The sequence below is a fragment of the Leptodactylus fuscus genome, chromosome 7, assembly GCF_031893055.1.
Source record: "Leptodactylus fuscus isolate aLepFus1 chromosome 7, aLepFus1.hap2, whole genome shotgun sequence".
Taxonomy (NCBI): domain Eukaryota; kingdom Metazoa; phylum Chordata; class Amphibia; order Anura; family Leptodactylidae; genus Leptodactylus; species Leptodactylus fuscus.
In genome coordinates, this window is record NC_134271.1 from 93,828,319 (window position 1) to 93,846,551 (window position 18,233).

Genomic DNA, 18,233 nt, shown 5'->3' on the forward strand with positions numbered 1-18,233 from the left:
AAATAGGTGGACCGGTTTTAGACTCAAGAAAGCATTGCCTGGGAAAACAGGAACATTCAGGCTGATCAATGGAGAATGTGAGACATCAGGGAAATACAAAAAGCATCTGGGAAATACACAATCTGCTTATTATTGGGCAAAAGTATTGTATTGGAGGGGTAAATATTATGTGGAATAAAAATATTATACTGTACATATAAAAACATGGTGATGATTTGGGCTTGATGGATTTTTTTTTTTCAATTTTTTCAAATGAAAGATGTTAGATTCTAAAAGACTATTACAGTTGACCTTCTTAAAGAGGACCTTTCAAAACTGTGATTTTATATACCACTAGAAAGCCGACAGTGCATTGAATTCAGCGCACTGATCGGCTTTCCTGTTATGTGCCCCTGGTGAAGAGCTATAGGTGCCGTTACTGATAGCTCTTCAGTGTCAGAAGGGCATTTCTAACAGTCTGTGAGGAACGCCCCTCCTGACAGTAGAGTCCATAGCTCTGTACTGTCAGAGAGGGCGTTCCTTACCGCCCAGCCATGACGTTGAGTGGTGAGGAACATCCCTGCCCAGTACTCGGGGAAGGGGGGGGTTGGTGGTTCTCAGCATCATTGCTGGGCGATAAGGATCGCCCCTTCTGACAGTACAGCGCTCTGGACTTTACTGTCAGTTTTCTAGCGGCATTTAAACCCGCAGGTGCCTGAGAACCTTAAAGATCCTCTTTAAAGAAGTTGTTGGTGTGGATATTTTCATTTTCTGCTACAAGTACAAGATCATGAGACTCTATCTGGTCTATCCATATTAAATCCTCTCATTCCATACATAGCTCCTGTCCTAATAAGGACAGTCCAAATCTGACCCTGTGACTATCCTGAGTAAGTTATGTCTATACAAAGATATCTTTCTAAGGCTCGATTGTGAGCATGTCCCTGTCTCTTATAAGAATCCTCCACATCAGGTATGAACTAGTCACCTGATGAATATTCAGGTGACTAGTTGAATTCACGGCCGCAAAATAACGCGGCGTTTACGATCCACGCTCCCATTGAAATCAATGGGAGCGTATACGGCCCGCAAAGTCTCACACGGCATATATGTGCCACATCACGCGGCACTTTACTCCGTGTGAACTCACCCTAAGATGGCTTCATAGCTGACACTGGTGCAGAATTTCCAGTCTTGCTGTTCACAGCTGCAGTGCTGTGTTTATCTGACTCATACAGAAGAGCTCACTATTTGACCAGCTGTTTATATGAGCAGGATGAAAAGCTCAGTGAGTCACACAGGTCTCCGCTTACCACATAATGACGCTGCTTAACGTATTAATAATAAAATGTCGCAGACCATTTAGATCGATATTACACATAAGGATCAAATTTATATATTTTCTTGCTGAAGCTTTGTCTCAGTGTTTGAGCCATATTCAGATGATACCATGTAAAGGTAAATATAGATCCAATAATCTGCAACTTTGGAATTATTGCAGCTCAGGTCTGTACACTTCAATAGAGCTGACTGCATTACCTGACATAGCCCATGCATACACGCATACAGTGTGGAATTTGACAGGACTGGCCCTATTTTGTAAGGGCTTGTCTTGATAAGGGCTTGTCTTGTATTTGCATACATCTGTGATACATACATCTGTGATGTCATACTATGGTTTCCCATGCTTATCTTGGCAGAGGTTGCTGAGATTTGCACATTGCAATGATGATAATGTGTGTTACTTCCTTTTTGGCAGTCAGCTGAAGTTAACATGACATGATCATTGATATACTTAGTAAGGGGGCCTTTAATTTCTGCAAATCATTAAAGTAATAGGTTTTATGATCAGAAAGCAGCCACACTTTTATTCAAAGTGCATTACATTTTGGCCCAGAATGACATGTTGGCTGAAAAGTTAGTTGCCATTTGCTGAAAATCTCAGATCTCTATCATGAGCAGCCCTCTCTCTATGGTTGTCTTCACTATAAGGCCCTTATAGTGCCCTTATAGACCATTATGGTGTCTGACTGTTGCATCTACAACTATACCAGAGAAGGATGGAAGGGCTGCGAAAAGTCCAGCAGATCAGAGATTTAGCATATACAGTGGTCTAGTATTTCCCTAATTATTTCATATCTTAGCCATAGCCTTATCTTCATCAATGTTAAGACAATGGGGCAGATTTATTATGCCAGCTTTCTGAAATACAAGGTATAAAAAATATATTTTGGCAAATCACTTTTGACGTAGCGCACCCTCCGCCGGCTCAGAGGTTATGAAGACTGTCATTCTTTGTCAGTCTGCCCCACTGTGTTCCGTTATTTTAACATTAAAATTAACTTTAATTAAAAAGGGGTCTGCCACCACCAAAACCACTTTTAATCCACTTACATGCAGTCGTACAGTTGGGGCAGGGCCACACCTGCTGCAGCACTATCTTTTGTGGTTACTGCAAATTGGTATCCATGTGACATTTCAGTCTTTCTGGTTTTGGGGTGATACTGGATGGTGACCACAAAAAAAAAAAAAAAAAAAATGGGACCTAACCCTGACTGCACCGAGAAAATAATTTGCATATAGTGTAAAAGTTGAGTTTCTCATCAGCGAGCCTGCACTTTGACACAAGAAACGCATGTTCACTAACCTCCCCTACAACAGGTTATAAGTGGTTCAGCAGTGATTTGCATAGTAGGATGACTATTGAAAACCAGGATATTTTAGAGCGCCACATTATGGTCAATGATACTGGATTGTTTTAATGAGAATATGCAGTGGTGTGTCTAATCCGTCTTTCATATCCTTTTATAGAGACGCTGGACATATCATTGGCCACAGTGAACTGTGCTGACTGGACAGACGTTTGTACTAAAGAGGACATCACTATTTTTCCTTCAGTGAAGATATACCAGTCAGGACAGAAGCCATTGCTTTACAAAGGCATGATGGGCACCGATGAACTGGCAAGGTTTCTCATGTTGTAAGTCTGCATGCATCTATCTATTTTTGTATGGCCATTACAGTTACTGTAGGGGTAGCTCAGATTTCCCAGAATCCTGAATGTTAAATCACTTAGTCATTCATTCATTCATTCATTCATTCATATCACCGTAATAGAATGTAACAATACAGAACTAGACATATTTGCAGTCTAATAGCCTGAGAAGTTAGTTGAAATGCCAAGTGAAGTCCACAATGGTGCCCATGTCCAAATAACTACAGAGAATGGTTATATGAAACTGCCTGTGTATCTAGTCATCCATCCTCATTTCTCGTCAACTAGGCATGTAAGTTATGCAGGTGTCTAGCAAATGTGATAGGTATGATGGTAGCCATCTTGTTTTACTCTTAATTTTCCCATGGATAAAGTTGAAAATATAAATATATGAAAATGTCTTAATACTAGTTCACCAATTTTTAAAACAGTCTGCTCTTAAAGTATTACAATGCTGTTTCCCAGAATAATTCACATAAGAGACATGTCATTTTACGATTCTCTCTTAATCCAATGATATCTAATTGTATCCGAGCATGATGCATTATACCGGGAGTCTGCTCCTCTCAGGACCTCACATCCTTATTTTATTATGGTTTGATTCAATGGCAGACTTCCCCTAATTTGCTGCAAATTAAAGGGGTTAACGTTTGCAGGCACTTGGTATTATATATAATTATAAATGCGAGGACCCGGTCACTGCTGCCCATGTTTTACATGTGCCCCATTCTATCCTGTTACACTAGTAGCCGAATACAGTGAGGGATATTTATCAAGACTGGTGCAAAGGAACACAGGAGCAGTTTCCTACAGAAACCAATTGACTTGCAGCGTTTTTTGTTTTTTGTTTTTTTTTTGGGGGGGGGGGGAGGGGGGGTCTCTAGAAAATGAGAGCTGGAATCTGATAGATTGCTACCATATTATTGAGCAACATCTCTGACACCTGTTTTTCTTATGTAAAAAACATGCATAAGTTGTCATCTGTTGTCAGGTTGGTAAACATCCCAATAATGTTTTCTCCTATCTGTATCTGGGAAAACAGGCTGTCATCTAATATATCTGTCATTACAGCTTTTGAAGGTAGTCACTCAGCTTTCCGTGACTACAGAATGACAAACATTCCCAGTAATGCGGTGCTACATCTCTCTCTTCTGTATTGCAGAATAAAAAGGCCGAATTATCATTTGTTGTTTTCAATAGGTATAAACTGGAATGTCCCCAGCAGTTACACAGCGTGGAAGAAACAGAAGACTATATACGTGGGACAATGCACAAACAATTGCTGCCCTACCATAACGTCTCTATACTAGGATTATTTACCCCTGGCATGAAAGAAGGTACTGGTGTTGGTAATTCGGTCAACCCCAAAATGGGCATGTGGATATCATAGAGGGGAGCAGAGTCCCACTAAGTAGACCATCTCCTGCTCTGATAGATTTTGTATGGCCATATGTTACATGGACATCCATTTAACTAAACATCTTCTAATGCTACATTCATATGAAGGGGAAATTACAAGTGTTTCTCCATTTGGGTTTATTTTACAGACTATGATAAAACTCTATTAGGACAGGTTACAGGGGAGGCAGATGCTTCTGTTTCCACTATCTGAAAAAATCAGCTAGCAGGATAAAAGTGTTCTGACAGATCTTCACGTACATTTCAGCCAAAACGCCAATTTAATTGAAAAGGAGAAGGAAATCTTACTGTTGCCGACATGAAAAATTGCACAGTGAATTTTACATTACAGACCTTGTTACAAAATCTGCTGTGTGAACTTACACTTTGTCTGGAATTTCATATACTGGCACATTTCCACTTACAAACTTTCTGTTAATATGGAATATTTATGTTGCAGGTTTTCCTTGTGACCTAAAACCATTGCCATCTAAAGGGTAAAGGGAGCAAATCAGGTTCAAAATGCCTCCCAACCAATAATAGTGCTCTGTAGAAACCTTTAATGTAACAAATACAAAAATGCAATAATTTTTTTATGGATATACACATCAGCCTACAAGTGCACAAGAGGTGGGGCCTGATTTGTCAACAGAGAGCTACAGAGCCTGAAAATGTCAATCACAGTTAAAGGAGGGTCATTGAGAAATGATTTTAGAGGACGTGGTTGTCTGTATGCAAATCTGGCAAATAGGCCCCACCTCCAGTGTACTTGGATAGCCATTAAAAGATTATTATTTATAAATTGCTTCATTGATTTGTGGCCACAAAGGCGTGTTTCTGTTCCTACTAAAGACCTCCATATTGCACTATTATTGGTGTGGAAGCCATTTTTAGAACTGACAGACTCCCTTTAACATCAGGGTACATCTGCTGTGATTGCCACTGGAACGTCACCGCAAAGACCACCACATTTGGATAGGTTTTGTAGTAGCGAGTTTCAGACAACCCAAAGTTCAAAGAAGTTCAGCTGCGGAGTATTCCTGCGTAGACATACTTTAAAGTGGTTCAATTCTTCAAGGTATTAGTTCAAAGTAGAAAATTGGAAGAACATATAAAAATTACTAAATTCCTATGAGCTAAACAACTTGGATTGATATAAATAGTGGCACTTGTGGCACAGTTTTCATTTTTCCATCAAGGAAACTCGAAGAAAACTTTAAAGGGGTTGGCCACTTTCAGACCAATATTGACAAACAAATGTACAATAAAAAGATATACAATTTTCCAATATACTTTCTGTATCAATTCCTCTCTGTTTTCTAGATCTCTGCTTGCTGTCATTCATTCTGTTACTTCTAGAGGATAAAACTCTGACCATGGTCATGTGATTTACGGTCCATGGTCATGTGATGAGCACACAAGTGCTGCTCGTTACAGTCACAGCGCAGTAATCAGACATCTGCCTGGTAATCAGCTGTGCACCTGTGTCCTCATCACATGACCATGGACTGTAAATCACATGACCATGGTCAGAGTTTTATCCACTAGAAGTAACAGAATGAATGACAGCAAGCCGAAATCTAGAAAACCGTGAGGAATTGATACAGAAAGTATATTGGAAAATTGTATATCTTTTTATTGTACATTTGTTTGTCAATATTGGTCTGAAAGTGGCCAACCCCTTTAAGTCTTCCAACACTGATATGGCAGTCTACAAAGAGACAAAGTGCCACCTTTGACCCACATCAATGGGCTCTAACTTTGTCATCCATAAAGAGAAAGGTGCTGGATGGCTGACAGCAGTCTACACACGCGTCTTTTCCTGTTGGAAGAGATTTTCACCTTCCAATAGGTGGTGCTAGAGGCTCAGTTTTTCTTTTTCTAGGAAGGAGAACTAATTTGCATACCTTTCCCCCAAAATCCATGAATGGCTTTTAATTCTGCCTACGCTGACACCTTCCCTGACTTAAGCAGACAAAAGCAAACATACAATATTTTGGACAGTTTCAGAATTTTTCACCTTTACCAATATGTATTTGTGCACTGTCTAGTAACATAACCAATATTACAAACATGGTTTTTGTTCCATACTGATATGCTGTGATCAGTTTTTGCTTTCCTCTGTTTTTATGTGAAACAGCTGAAGATTTTATCAGTGCAGCAAGAAATCTACGAGGTTTTGCAGTAGTGGGAATTTACAATGGAGAAGCATCATCTGTCCTGTAAGTCCATGAGAGGCAATTATTTCTTATACACATATAACAGTGCTATCCCTGTCCACAGGGTTATGTTATATTAATATAATACATATACTGTTTTCTCCATGTGGCAACTAATATTAAAATAAATAAATATACTGGTATCTAGTGCGAAAATAATACTGCTATATAGTGTCCAAATAATACTGGCCCTCAGTCCTATTGTGTAAATTGATTTATTACTTCTTAATTTCTCATTTTGTCTGTATTTGAACTTTGCAGTTTGTAAAGTACTGTGGAATATGTTGGTGCTATATAAAAAAATGTATTATTATTATTATATAATGCTGTCATAAAGTGCTGTAACAATGCTGCCATATAGTACCTACACAATACTGCGATACATAAACTCTGATGTGTAATACTGCTATACTCAACCTACTTCATCCTGTCATTGACAATATCCCAATAGTAGTGCCTTATACTGTAGTACCCATAGAGTACTACCATAAACAAACCACATGACTGGGCAACATGGTGGCTCAGTGGTTAGCACTGCAGCGTTGGAGTCCTGGGTTCAAATCCTGCCAGGAGCAACATCTGCAAGGAGTTTGTATGTTCTCCCCGTGTTTGTGTGGATTTCCTCCCGTACTCCACAGACATACTGATAGGGAAAAATGTACGTTGTGAGCTTTATATGGGGCTCACAATCTACATTTAAAAACCCCCCCAAAAATACATGACTCATCTGTTGTCCAAATAACACTGAAATACGTTCATGTAAAATACACTGCCTAAATAATACTCTGATTATCCCCTTTTCCCTTTAAAACCATGCCTTAAACTTTGCATTTACATTTACAGTTTCATTTCCACACACGCATGGCCAGTTGGCTTTCATGTCCTGCAAATTAAGGATCCATTGTCTGTAAGTGGAAACAGGAGCATTTGGAAAAATCCAACATGATAAGGGGGAGAATAAAAATATGAGATATGTGAACTGTATCAATTAGCACTAAGCACTTCATTAAATTTCCATCAAAAGTTGCACTCTTGTGGTTTAGTTGCTAACCTCGTATTTCCATGCAGCGTGATAACAGCTAGTTACAAGAGACGGATGTTATGAACCCCAGGTTAATGGGGCACAACCAATCAAAACCAGATCATCCATTATAGACAGTGGCTGACGCCAATATAGTGGCAGGACTACTTTATGGTGTACCTTTTGAAGTTTGACTAATGATTTGTTTTCCCTTAAGAATACAGGGAAAGAAATAATTGGAGTAAGTTTCCTCATTTCAAAGATTTTTTTTTTCTCGCTGCTGTCAAAATTTGGATTGCATTGATTTAATGCCAGCAATGAGTTGAGTAAACTTTCATAGCATGACATGCGGATCAGCCATATGGCTTTCCTGCATCCTCCTGACCCCAGATTATAGTATAATTTAGGTGTCTGGTTCCTCTAAATGATATAGTTTCTAAGTCTGAATTCCCTGGACTACAGGAATAGGGTAGATCATATAGACAACGGAAGATCTGGGAAATACGATGGAAGCGAGGACTACAGACGTGGGAACTGTTGCCTCAATGAATATATTCCAGAAGATCTTGCAAGTTTGTCAGGAATTGATTTTCATTTTGCATTGATCTTTTAGTCACAACAGGAGTCCATCAATTCCTCAGAAGTTACAGTAACCCCCCTTCATTTCCCATATAGTTATAGTACGCCTCCATAGTGACCCCCTCACTTTTACCAGAATGACAGTGTATATATATATATATATATATATATATATATATATATATATATATATATATATATATATATATATATACTGTGACACCCATAGAGTATGTTTACATCCAGTGACCGGAAACGTTTACAGAGCTAATCCTTCTCACAGCTTAGCATTTGCTAGAGTTGTATCTAGTCTCTCCTGTCCTGATAGTATAAGGGCTAGTTCACAGGGAGTCTTTTGGCAGTGGATTTTGAATCTGCTGCCAAAAATGGCTCCCATTGACTTCAATGGGAGCCGCTTGCTTCTTTTTTCTGCTAGCTAGTAGCGAGCTGCCCTATGTTGCCGCAGCGTGCCAATGAATGAAAAAAGGGAAACCCTCATTCACTGGCTTGAAGTTGAGATTTTACAAATGGTGAGAAATTGTAACATATGTATTAGCTATGATCTTCTACATCAGGATTATACCAAGTTTAATACGTTATAAAGTAGCTGGAGATAGTCAAATAAATCCCCTTCTGATGGCCCAGCAGTTGTAGGTTTTATTCCATATATTCCATGTAGTTTCTTATGGAAACTACATGGAAACTCAAGCAATAAAGTCAGGCTTCTCCCACCGCCAAACTGCCCCTGTGATTTGACAGATGTCACTACACAGTTTACCTGGAATCCTGCCCCATGCACTGTGGTGATGCTCCTGATGGTGCCTGTGCTGTCCCCTCTGGTGTACGACAGCAGAGGTAGATGCCAGCGGGATCAGGAGTGAACCACTCTCAGGCATATCACCTTGGCACATTGGCTGGGATTTCAGGAAAGCTGTGTAGTGATTTCCACGCTCCTAAACCACAGGGGCAGTTTAAGGGCATAGAAATCCTGACTTTATCAGTTGAGTTTCCACCCTCTTAACGTCATAAAAGTACTCAGCATATGGAATAAAACATATATTTCTACATATTGCAGAAACACTGGGCCATAAGATAGGGATTATTTTGATGCTTTCTAAGAAATCATGGCAGGTTTGGGGTGCCTGCTCCTGCTGACAGGTTCCCTTTAAGCAATTGTACACATTGTGTGGATCTTGTCAAGTAGTTAGCTTTTATAATAGTTAATTCCATCTGTGATCACTCTCGATTGTCTTCCCTAGTCTTCTTTATGACTAATATAACATTGTCTTTTTCTTAAGGGCACAGCAATATGGCACGCTTCCACCCGCAGTCCTGTTTTCCAGGCACTACTTGCAGAAAGTCAGTGCGGTCTCCATCCAGAACACTCCTGCGGATGAAATCCTTTCACTTCTAAGATGGGAACTTCTTGGAGAATTTGTGAGTGTTCTGCATGTAATAAAATATGTTTCCAGTGATGAAAAAGAATGGAAAGAAAATTACAGACCACATGTGGTCCCCTTCCCACATAATCTAACCTTTTATACCATGGCATCTTTCACTCTTCTAGGAATAAAAGCAGGCAAATGAGGCATGTGGTTTTGTTTAGGAATTGCTGGAAGCAGTAGGAAAGAAGAAAAACCGACATTTTATTATGTGGATGTTTGCTTTCAGCAAAGAACAACTTCTCATTCCCACTGGTCTCCGGTTTGTGACCTTCCACTTGTCTCCTTTCTACCAACTCCCCTTATTTCACTGCCCCGTCATATTCAGAAATAATGACAAGTAGATGGGTCACTCTCTTGAGACCGTCTGTGCTGCTTTATACTTATGCTTTTGTGCACACAAACCAGTGTTAAACAGTTGCGGAGAAATAATAATAAGTACAAGACCTTCTGCAGAATATGATGACGCTATATAAGTAAGCAAAATAAACTAATAAATAATAATAGTTCTAACACATAATAATAAAATACTATGTAGATGATCATTGTTTTCCTCCCAGAATAATACTATTGTCCATTAATGCTGCTGTGAAGTTACATTTACCTCTCTGTACATTAGTCTTGAATAATAAGGCATTAAAATATCCGAGCTGTAAGACTGACTTTAAAATATCGACCCATGTCTTGGCTGCTTCCTATCATTTTCATCTTCCAGTAATGGATCTTGTAATTAAAGTGATCATACATACACCATAGGGAGTCTGTAATTATCCTGCCTCAGCCATGGTATAACTGCGTACACAGAGGATATCTTCATTCCTGACATAACTTTGCCAAGGGCTTCATTAGGGGAGATAATTATGGCGCTTTTATTCTTCTGGGACATCTGCAAATTCTTATATCATTAACACATCCCGCCTATCATAGATCACACAATAATGGCATTTAATGGCTTTCCTTACTTTTCATAAAATTTTCCATTTCCAAACACAACTTTTTGTGTTTAGACTAATACAGGACAACGTTTATAACCTGTCGATGAGATCTGACATGGACCAATAAGATCCATCACGCTGTGATTAATGCAGTTATGTGACATGACATAATTGAGTAATAGTAATAATTATGACGCTAGGTTCACACCTGCGTTCATCTGTCCGTTCTGAGCTTTCCGTCTTCTGCATGCCAGAAGTCGGAAAACTCAGACCAGGTCTGGCCGTGAGCGGCGGTGAGCGTTTTAGGCTCTCCGCCGCAAAACCGGATTTTTTTATCCGGACACAGAGTACTGCATGTCCGACTCTGTGTCCGGATTATAAAACCCGGTTTCGCGGCGGAGAGCATAAAACGCTCACCGCCGCTCACGGACGGACATCTCTCTCACCCATTCAAATGAATGGGTGAGAGAGACTCCTGCAGGTTTCCGTCTCCTGCCTCTGTTTTAGGTAGGAAACGGAAACCTGAACTACGGAGTTCACAACGCAGATGTGAACGAGCCCTTATTAATAATAAAAAAAAAATCATTAATATATCAGATGCAAACCTTAAAGGGCTTGTATCTCCCATAGACCTGTGGGTTAATTGTAACTCCCATTTTTTTGTTTTATTTTTTGCTATTGCGCTTGGGGATGGTGGGGTGGAGGAGGATGTTGTTGTGAACTTTTTTGCAATATATTTTATTAACCTAATTTCCTTTTAATAGAAAACAGGCTGTTAAGTTCCCATTAGCAATGATCTAACTCAACATTGCCAAGGAGACTCTGTCCCATACACATGTACAGCTGTAGAGCTGAAGCATTTACAAAAGGGGGATGGTCATTATAAATAGCTGTATCTCCGGTTTTATACCACCTAGAAAAATGGTTCTGGTAACACAAGAAAGCTGAGATTGGAATATCAGCTATAAAAGAATAAGATATATCTCTAGTTTAAAAACACTGTTGGGAGTATGATTTTTTTTTTTCCCTATCAGTATATCTTTGGAGCGTGGGAAGAAACCCACACAAACACGGGGAGAACATACAAACTCCTTGCAGATGTCCTTGGCAGGATTTGAACCCAGGACTAGAGCACTGCAGTGCTAACCACTGAGCCACTGTGCTGCCTTGGAATATGGTTTTATGTGCAGTGCGAACTACTGCATATAAAGTTCAAATTCCTGACTGTGTTTTTAACTAGTTATCTCTCAGGTTCTTGGCAGCATATGACAGCTTTCTTGTGATACCAGAACCTTTTTTCTAGGTTATATAAAACTGATGCAGCCATTTGCAGTAACCATCCCTCCCCTCCTTTTATGAATTCTTTAGCTCTGCATATTCACAACCCAACTGTGTAGAGACTTTCCCTAGCAACAGCTCAGTTAGAGGGTAACTAAGGAGAATGTTACAACCTGCTTTATAATAAAACAGAAGTTACATAGGCTAACAAAGTATATTATAAAAATAGCCACCAAACACCACCCCCACACAATAGCAAAAAAAAAGGGAGTTACATGTAAATGGGAGTGTGTGACATGTACATTTGCTGAAAATTCATTGCGGATTTTATCCCTGTTTGCATGATTTGAGTCAAAATCTGTGGTATTTCACTGAAAGAATGAGCATTCAGTTTATTTAAAGCTATTCAGCATGCTCCTTTTACATGCAGAGAAATTTAATCTGTGGGTGAACCTGTCAGTGTACAGCGCCACCACAGGGAGCATGACGAATTACACGGTTTCCACCGAAATTAGTGGGCCGTCCATGTAATACATTAATGTGTTAGATTCTCCTAAGTGAAAGACACTCTTTGTAGTTTCTATGGCTAACAGATATCTTAATCTGAATGATTGATCCCTTTCTTTGACTCAACGTAATGGAAAATAAAGGCATGATACCAGAACACATAAGAGGTACTATGACGTTCTGATCAAGGTTTTTTTTTTTTTTTTTTTTTTTGGGGGGGGGGGGGGGGTTGAAGAGGATCTGACGGGTTCCCTTTAAGACCATATCATTATATTTGGATTAACAATCATTAATTCAACACAACTTTTCTTACTTCTGCAGCCAGAGGTCACTGTGGAGTCACTCCCTACTCTCATGAAGGGCCAGAAGCCCCTGCTCATCTTCTTTTCCAATGGTGACCTCTGCTCCCGCCATGAAAATCATATTCTAAGTTTGGTGAGAGGAAAATACCTGGAGCAGTATGTGACTTGCTGGTTAAATGTGTAAGTAGCAGGACATATTCCTCTCCTTGCAGTGTATTAATTAGCATTTGTAGGCTATATTCATTGGTATGAAGGCTACAATTCTGTTGCAGTGGACGAAAACATATCCCATTGTCTCATAGTAGAATGTTTCAGATTTCTTTTATTTTTTTAAGAACAGATTCTTAGGGGCTGTGTAGGAAGAAATCCTGTTTAGCAGTGCATTCCCTGTACTAGGTGACCTTTATTACTAATATATAATAATAACTAGGTCCCCTAAGCCCTATTATTTTCTGTGCAGAGTGCCGTGGGGAGAGGCCCAAAGTCTTGTAAGGCTAAGTTCACACAGAGTATTATGGTCAGGATTTTGATGCCATATCTGCCTCAAAATCCTGACCAAAAAAATGGCTCCCATTGAAATCAATGGGAGCTGGTCAGTCCTTTTGTCCGGGAGCCGGTTTGTTCTGGCTCCCGGAAAAAGAAGTGAGATGCTCATTCTTTAGGCAGAGTCGCCTTGCGATTCGGCCTGAAGACACTCCCTCCTCCGGACTAGGCCCATTCATTGGACCTAATCCAGAGCAGAGTGCGCAGCTGGATGCCGGTGCAGTGCACTGGCTTTCAGTCGCGGCTACCCGTATTTTGGTCTAGAACCTGAGAACTTAGCCTCATTCTGCCTCTCCTGCTGATGCTTAGAATCTTGGTCACCTGGTCATCTCTGCACTACTCTATGGACCTGCAGCTGGAGTAGAGTGGAGTCGGTGACATCACAGAGAACTTCTCTGCAAAGGTAGTAGTTGGGGCTAATCTATAACCTGGTTATAAAGCTTAGCCGGTGCAGGGAATGTACTGGTCGCTGCATAGCCCCTTTTAATAAGATTGATTCCATTCACTGAACACAAGCACGTGTTGGAAATGGTGACAAATTGTAGTATTATAGAGTTGCAGGACTTGTTATTGGAAAATAATTGAATGGCTAGTATGACCATATTCACATGGACTCTAAAAGAACAGCTGTAAAAATGGAGGTTTTATTTCACAGCCGCTTTATACAACCATGGGGCATTTGTTTTCACGAATACCTCATCAACATGCGTCCATTGAGGGATCTAAGAAAACAAACAAATATAGGATAAGTCTTATTATTTGATGGTCCGATAAAACTTAAAAAAACAAAACAGTCAATGGGACACATTATTGAAATAGTCTAAAATCAAGCCGGTTGTAATGGCCCATAGCAACCAATCCCAGCTCAGCTTTCATTTTCCAGGAACAGAATACAAAATGAAAGTTGCTCTGTGCTTGGTTGCCATGAACAACTAGACAGGGTTGCTTTTAGATCGTTTTAATAAATCTGCCCTATTAAAACCAAAGTCTTTTATACATTGCCATTACACAGCCATTTTTGACATTTGTGTGAATAAGACCTTAGGCATACAGACTACCTAGAGGAGGGTCCTGTTAAATATTATAAAATTACAATATTCTCTGGCACACAAAGGGTCAATACGCTACTGACATCACACTTCTATATTCTGGGAACATGGGTGCGGTTAGAGTACACCATTTTAGAAATCTCCTTACATAGCAACAAGATGGAAGGTAACACCCCCTCTCATGAATATAAATGAGTATGAAATACACATGTCTGGGGGTGGGAAGACCAGAGTGGGTGACCCTGATAGATGGTCAGCCCAAGTCCACCAACCAGATGACAAGCATGAACCAAACTGTAACTACAGGACATCCAGATTAAATAATCTAACTTCTCTGAAGATGTAAGCTATTGAGGCATTGACTGATATTTATGTTATTTTGGACATTTTTCCTGTTCCTGTGTTTTCCTTCAAGATGTTAATAAATCAACCACATGTTTCATAACAAGCTGACTCCTCCTATCGTGATAAGACCTCTCAACACGTGATCACAAGTTTCACCGTAGTACAGAATATTTTACAGGTCCCTGCTCTGGACCCCTCTTTAGTAGTCAGAACTGGGAGCTTTTGCAGTCCCTCCTGCTTGGAGGACTTAATGGAAATCATAAGGGTCACTTGTGTTTGCCGTATTTTTTATCTGTCCACTTACCCTAACAGCAGCTTTCTTTCCACTTTTTCACAGAATAAACACTCCATCGGGGCTCCTGATACTGAAGACGTATTTTAGTGTAATCCCGCCTTTACCTCAGCTTGTCCTGATCACTTACGATTTTCTGGGACAGGTCTTTGCTCTTCCTGTAGATCAGAAGACCAATGAAGTCAGCATCTTATATTGGCTGGAAATGATAAAAGCGGGGGAGGAAGTTCCTGTCTGTGAGTAAAAATCATACCATGCTTTTCTAATGTGGGTTTTAAGTTTTGGGCCCTGTTCACATTCTGATATACAATGCCCCATATATACAGTATGACAGAGTTTCATGCATCATCCTCATAGACACCCAACATGTACAATTCTACTACACTTTTCAAACTGTTTGCATATACAACTAAGACATAGAAAAAAGGACACCTTTGGTGTATGTCCAGTACTTTATTTGGGGATGGAAACCCGCTGCAGTTTTTCCCGCAGGGCTTTTTTGCTGCAGGACGCCCAGTGGGGCCTTAGCCTAAAGGTGGTTTCTGGTACTATGATATTAATGACCGCTTCCTTTAAGTTTATCAATATTAGTGATTTATGACATCCCCGCAATTAGCTGATTTAATAGACCACATCATTTGAACAGGTACTGTAGCCTCTTTACTGCGTACAGTGTACTTTACCATCATATGATCTATGAACATCATGTCATTGGCGTAAGATGAGGTAGCAGCGCTTACCCAAGTGTACCAGCCTCTTCAAACAGTGTCAGACCTCACTGATCCTAAGGATAGCTCAACTATATCATAATATGATGCTGCTGGAAAACCTTTGAGTTATGTTTGCACAGTTTTTTTCTAGCTAAAAAAATCTGCTACAGCAATTAGGAAATCTTTTTTGATGCTTTTTTGTTACAAAATGCAGTGTTGGACATGTTTTTTGTCATGTTTTTTTTTTTTTTTTTTTTTTCTTTTAGTCCAGCACACTGTATGGACCTGGTATATCCGCTTTAGTAAAACACTAGAGGTTTTGTGAGGCCATTTTTGTGTCTCCCATTGATTTCCATGGGTTTTTCAAGGCAGAAACTACCTGAAGATATGTTATGTATGTAGCTGAAAAAAAAATCTATAAATATATAAATCAGGGCTCGTTCACATGTGCGCCTATTTGAATGGGTTTGAAAGATGTCTGGCCGTGAGCACATTATGCTCTCCGCCGCAAAACCGATTTTTTAAAATCGGACACAGAGTCGGACATGCAGTACTCTGTGTCCGATTTCTGACCAAATTCCTGACCAAAAAACTCCATGTGAGAGGGGCCACACGGTGGCTCAGTGGTTAGCACTGCAGCCTTGCAGCGCTGGAGTCCTTGGTTCGAATCCCACCAAGGGCAAAAAACCATCTGCAAGGAGTTTGTATGTTCTCCCCGTGTTTGCGTGGATTTCCATCCCATATTCCAAAGACATACTGATAGGGAAAAAAATGTACATTGTGAGCTCTATGTGGGCTCACAATCTACAAAAAAAAAAACCTCCATGTGAACTCAGCCTAAAGGGATTGTCCCGTTCATTTTTGTTGGTGACTTATAAATTTTACTAATGACCTATCTCACAGCCGCTATGAATCAGATGGTGTGCAGTGTAAAACAGTGAAGAAGTAAGTTCACTTGAAAAAGTGCTGTGGCCCCTTTACACTGCTGGTCGGCGGAGTCCATGTGTTGGACTGCCACTGATCTGTTATGGATGACTTAGCCTTAGGATAGCTCATCAATAAAAATGAACAAGAAACATCTATAACATTTCAGCTCCTTGGTGTGTATTGAGTGTTTATGGCCCCATCTGTGTACCTGTGGTTTTCCTCAGAATACTTTCGTTTCCTTCCACTAAACCTAATTGTGTCTAATTGGCCATTAAGCCATTATTTCTGTCTACTCCAGATTTGTTAAAAGAAAGGAAGCGCTGTAGATGCTGCCGAGATATTGTTGAAACATTATTCTAAATAATTCATTGCAGACAACAATGAAGCTTCATTGGTGTCTGTGCTGCATGGAGAGAATTGTTCTCTGTTCACTTTGGATGAATATGTTATCCAAACATTAAAGACCATTTGTGACCTTCTATTAGAAGAGACCATCAGTGTACCCTCCAAAACCTCCACCTTTGTTGCCGTTACTGATACAGTGCCATCCATGTTTGTATGGAAGTATGACTGTATTGTTGCAGAAGCGGCACTGCTCATCCATAGTTTAGCCTCATATCATCTCTGAGTTGCAGTACATTTCACAGCCCATGGACTAGAGTGGCTCTCATCTATGTTTTTCTAATATCCTACAACCCCTCTAAATGAATGTAGCTGAGCTGCAGCACCAGGCACCGTTGTGTGGATTAGGACGGCACACAACACACACCATCTTTGTGTGGTGATCAGTGAGGGTAATAGGCTTAGGACCTCTAAATCTATTGTATGGTTGTAGTCTTCTGATGTGGACCAATCTTTTTATTGTTACCTTTCCAGACTTCTTGTCTAAAGATGATTGGGGTGCTCCACTTCCACACTATGATTTCCTTGCCATGATGGATGAGGCTGATCCCAGTTTAGCTGCTCAGAAAATTCAGATTCATATGAAAGCTGGCAGAAGTAAAAAAGCTGCACTGTCCACCAATGACATGGAGGAGAAGAATAGAAGGACAGCGACAAGTCTGCGTGGAACTATTCCAAAATTCTTAGACAACGAGGAAAAATCCAATCCTCACGAGGAGCTTTGAAAAAAGGACAGCAAAGGTCAATGAAAGGTCAATGTCTTAAAAAAAAAAAACCACATTATTACTAAGAAAGACAAGATAAGACACCAGTATTATAAACGGTACATGTTAAGTGGGGACCCCTGGTATACATTTTCCACTGGGACCCAGGAACTTCAAGTCAAGCCTTTGCATCAAAACTGGAACACTTGTCCCACCCATTTGGTCTGTGCCTTTGCATCCTTAATAAACTTATTTTACCATGTGGATTTGTTTTTCTTAGGGTGACTCGATATGTTGAGGTCAAAAACTGTAAGGCTAAGGCCCCACGGGACGTCCCGCAGCAGTAAAGTGCTGTGACAAAAAATGCGGCAGCAATGCATCGCGGTTTTTCCCGCAGCGCTTTAAACAGAACATTCACAGAGTTTTCTTCCGTGGACTTTCTGATACAATTATATCTATGGGGAAACTTTGCAGTTACTGTAAAACATCACGGGCAATTTGCGGCGTTTCTGACCCATGGGGCCCAAGCCTCAAAGCCAGCCCAAAACTCTGGTATGAGTAATAATGGAAATCTATGCCATTTCATAGCTGGGGTATGGCTCAGGG

General features: G+C 40.1%; 1 protein-coding gene across 2 annotated transcripts in view; it reads left to right on the forward strand.

The window, feature by feature from the left end:
- The window catches only part of TXNDC16 (thioredoxin domain containing 16), a 46,421-nt gene extending 28,501 nt beyond the window's left edge, over nt 1-17,920 (forward strand). For both annotated transcript variants that reach the window (XM_075282494.1, XM_075282495.1), the window contains 7 exons: nt 2,791-2,959; nt 4,175-4,311; nt 6,513-6,594; nt 9,490-9,628; nt 12,675-12,835; nt 14,930-15,120; nt 17,398-17,920. In XM_075282494.1, coding sequence (XP_075138595.1) covers nt 2,791-2,959; nt 4,175-4,311; nt 6,513-6,594; nt 9,490-9,628; nt 12,675-12,835; nt 14,930-15,120; nt 17,398-17,648 — 1,130 coding nt within the window. In that variant the 3' untranslated portion in view covers nt 17,649-17,920. The remainder of the gene's footprint in view (nt 1-2,790; nt 2,960-4,174; nt 4,312-6,512; nt 6,595-9,489; nt 9,629-12,674; nt 12,836-14,929; nt 15,121-17,397) is intronic.
- The last annotated feature ends 313 nt before the right edge of the window (nt 17,921-18,233 follow it).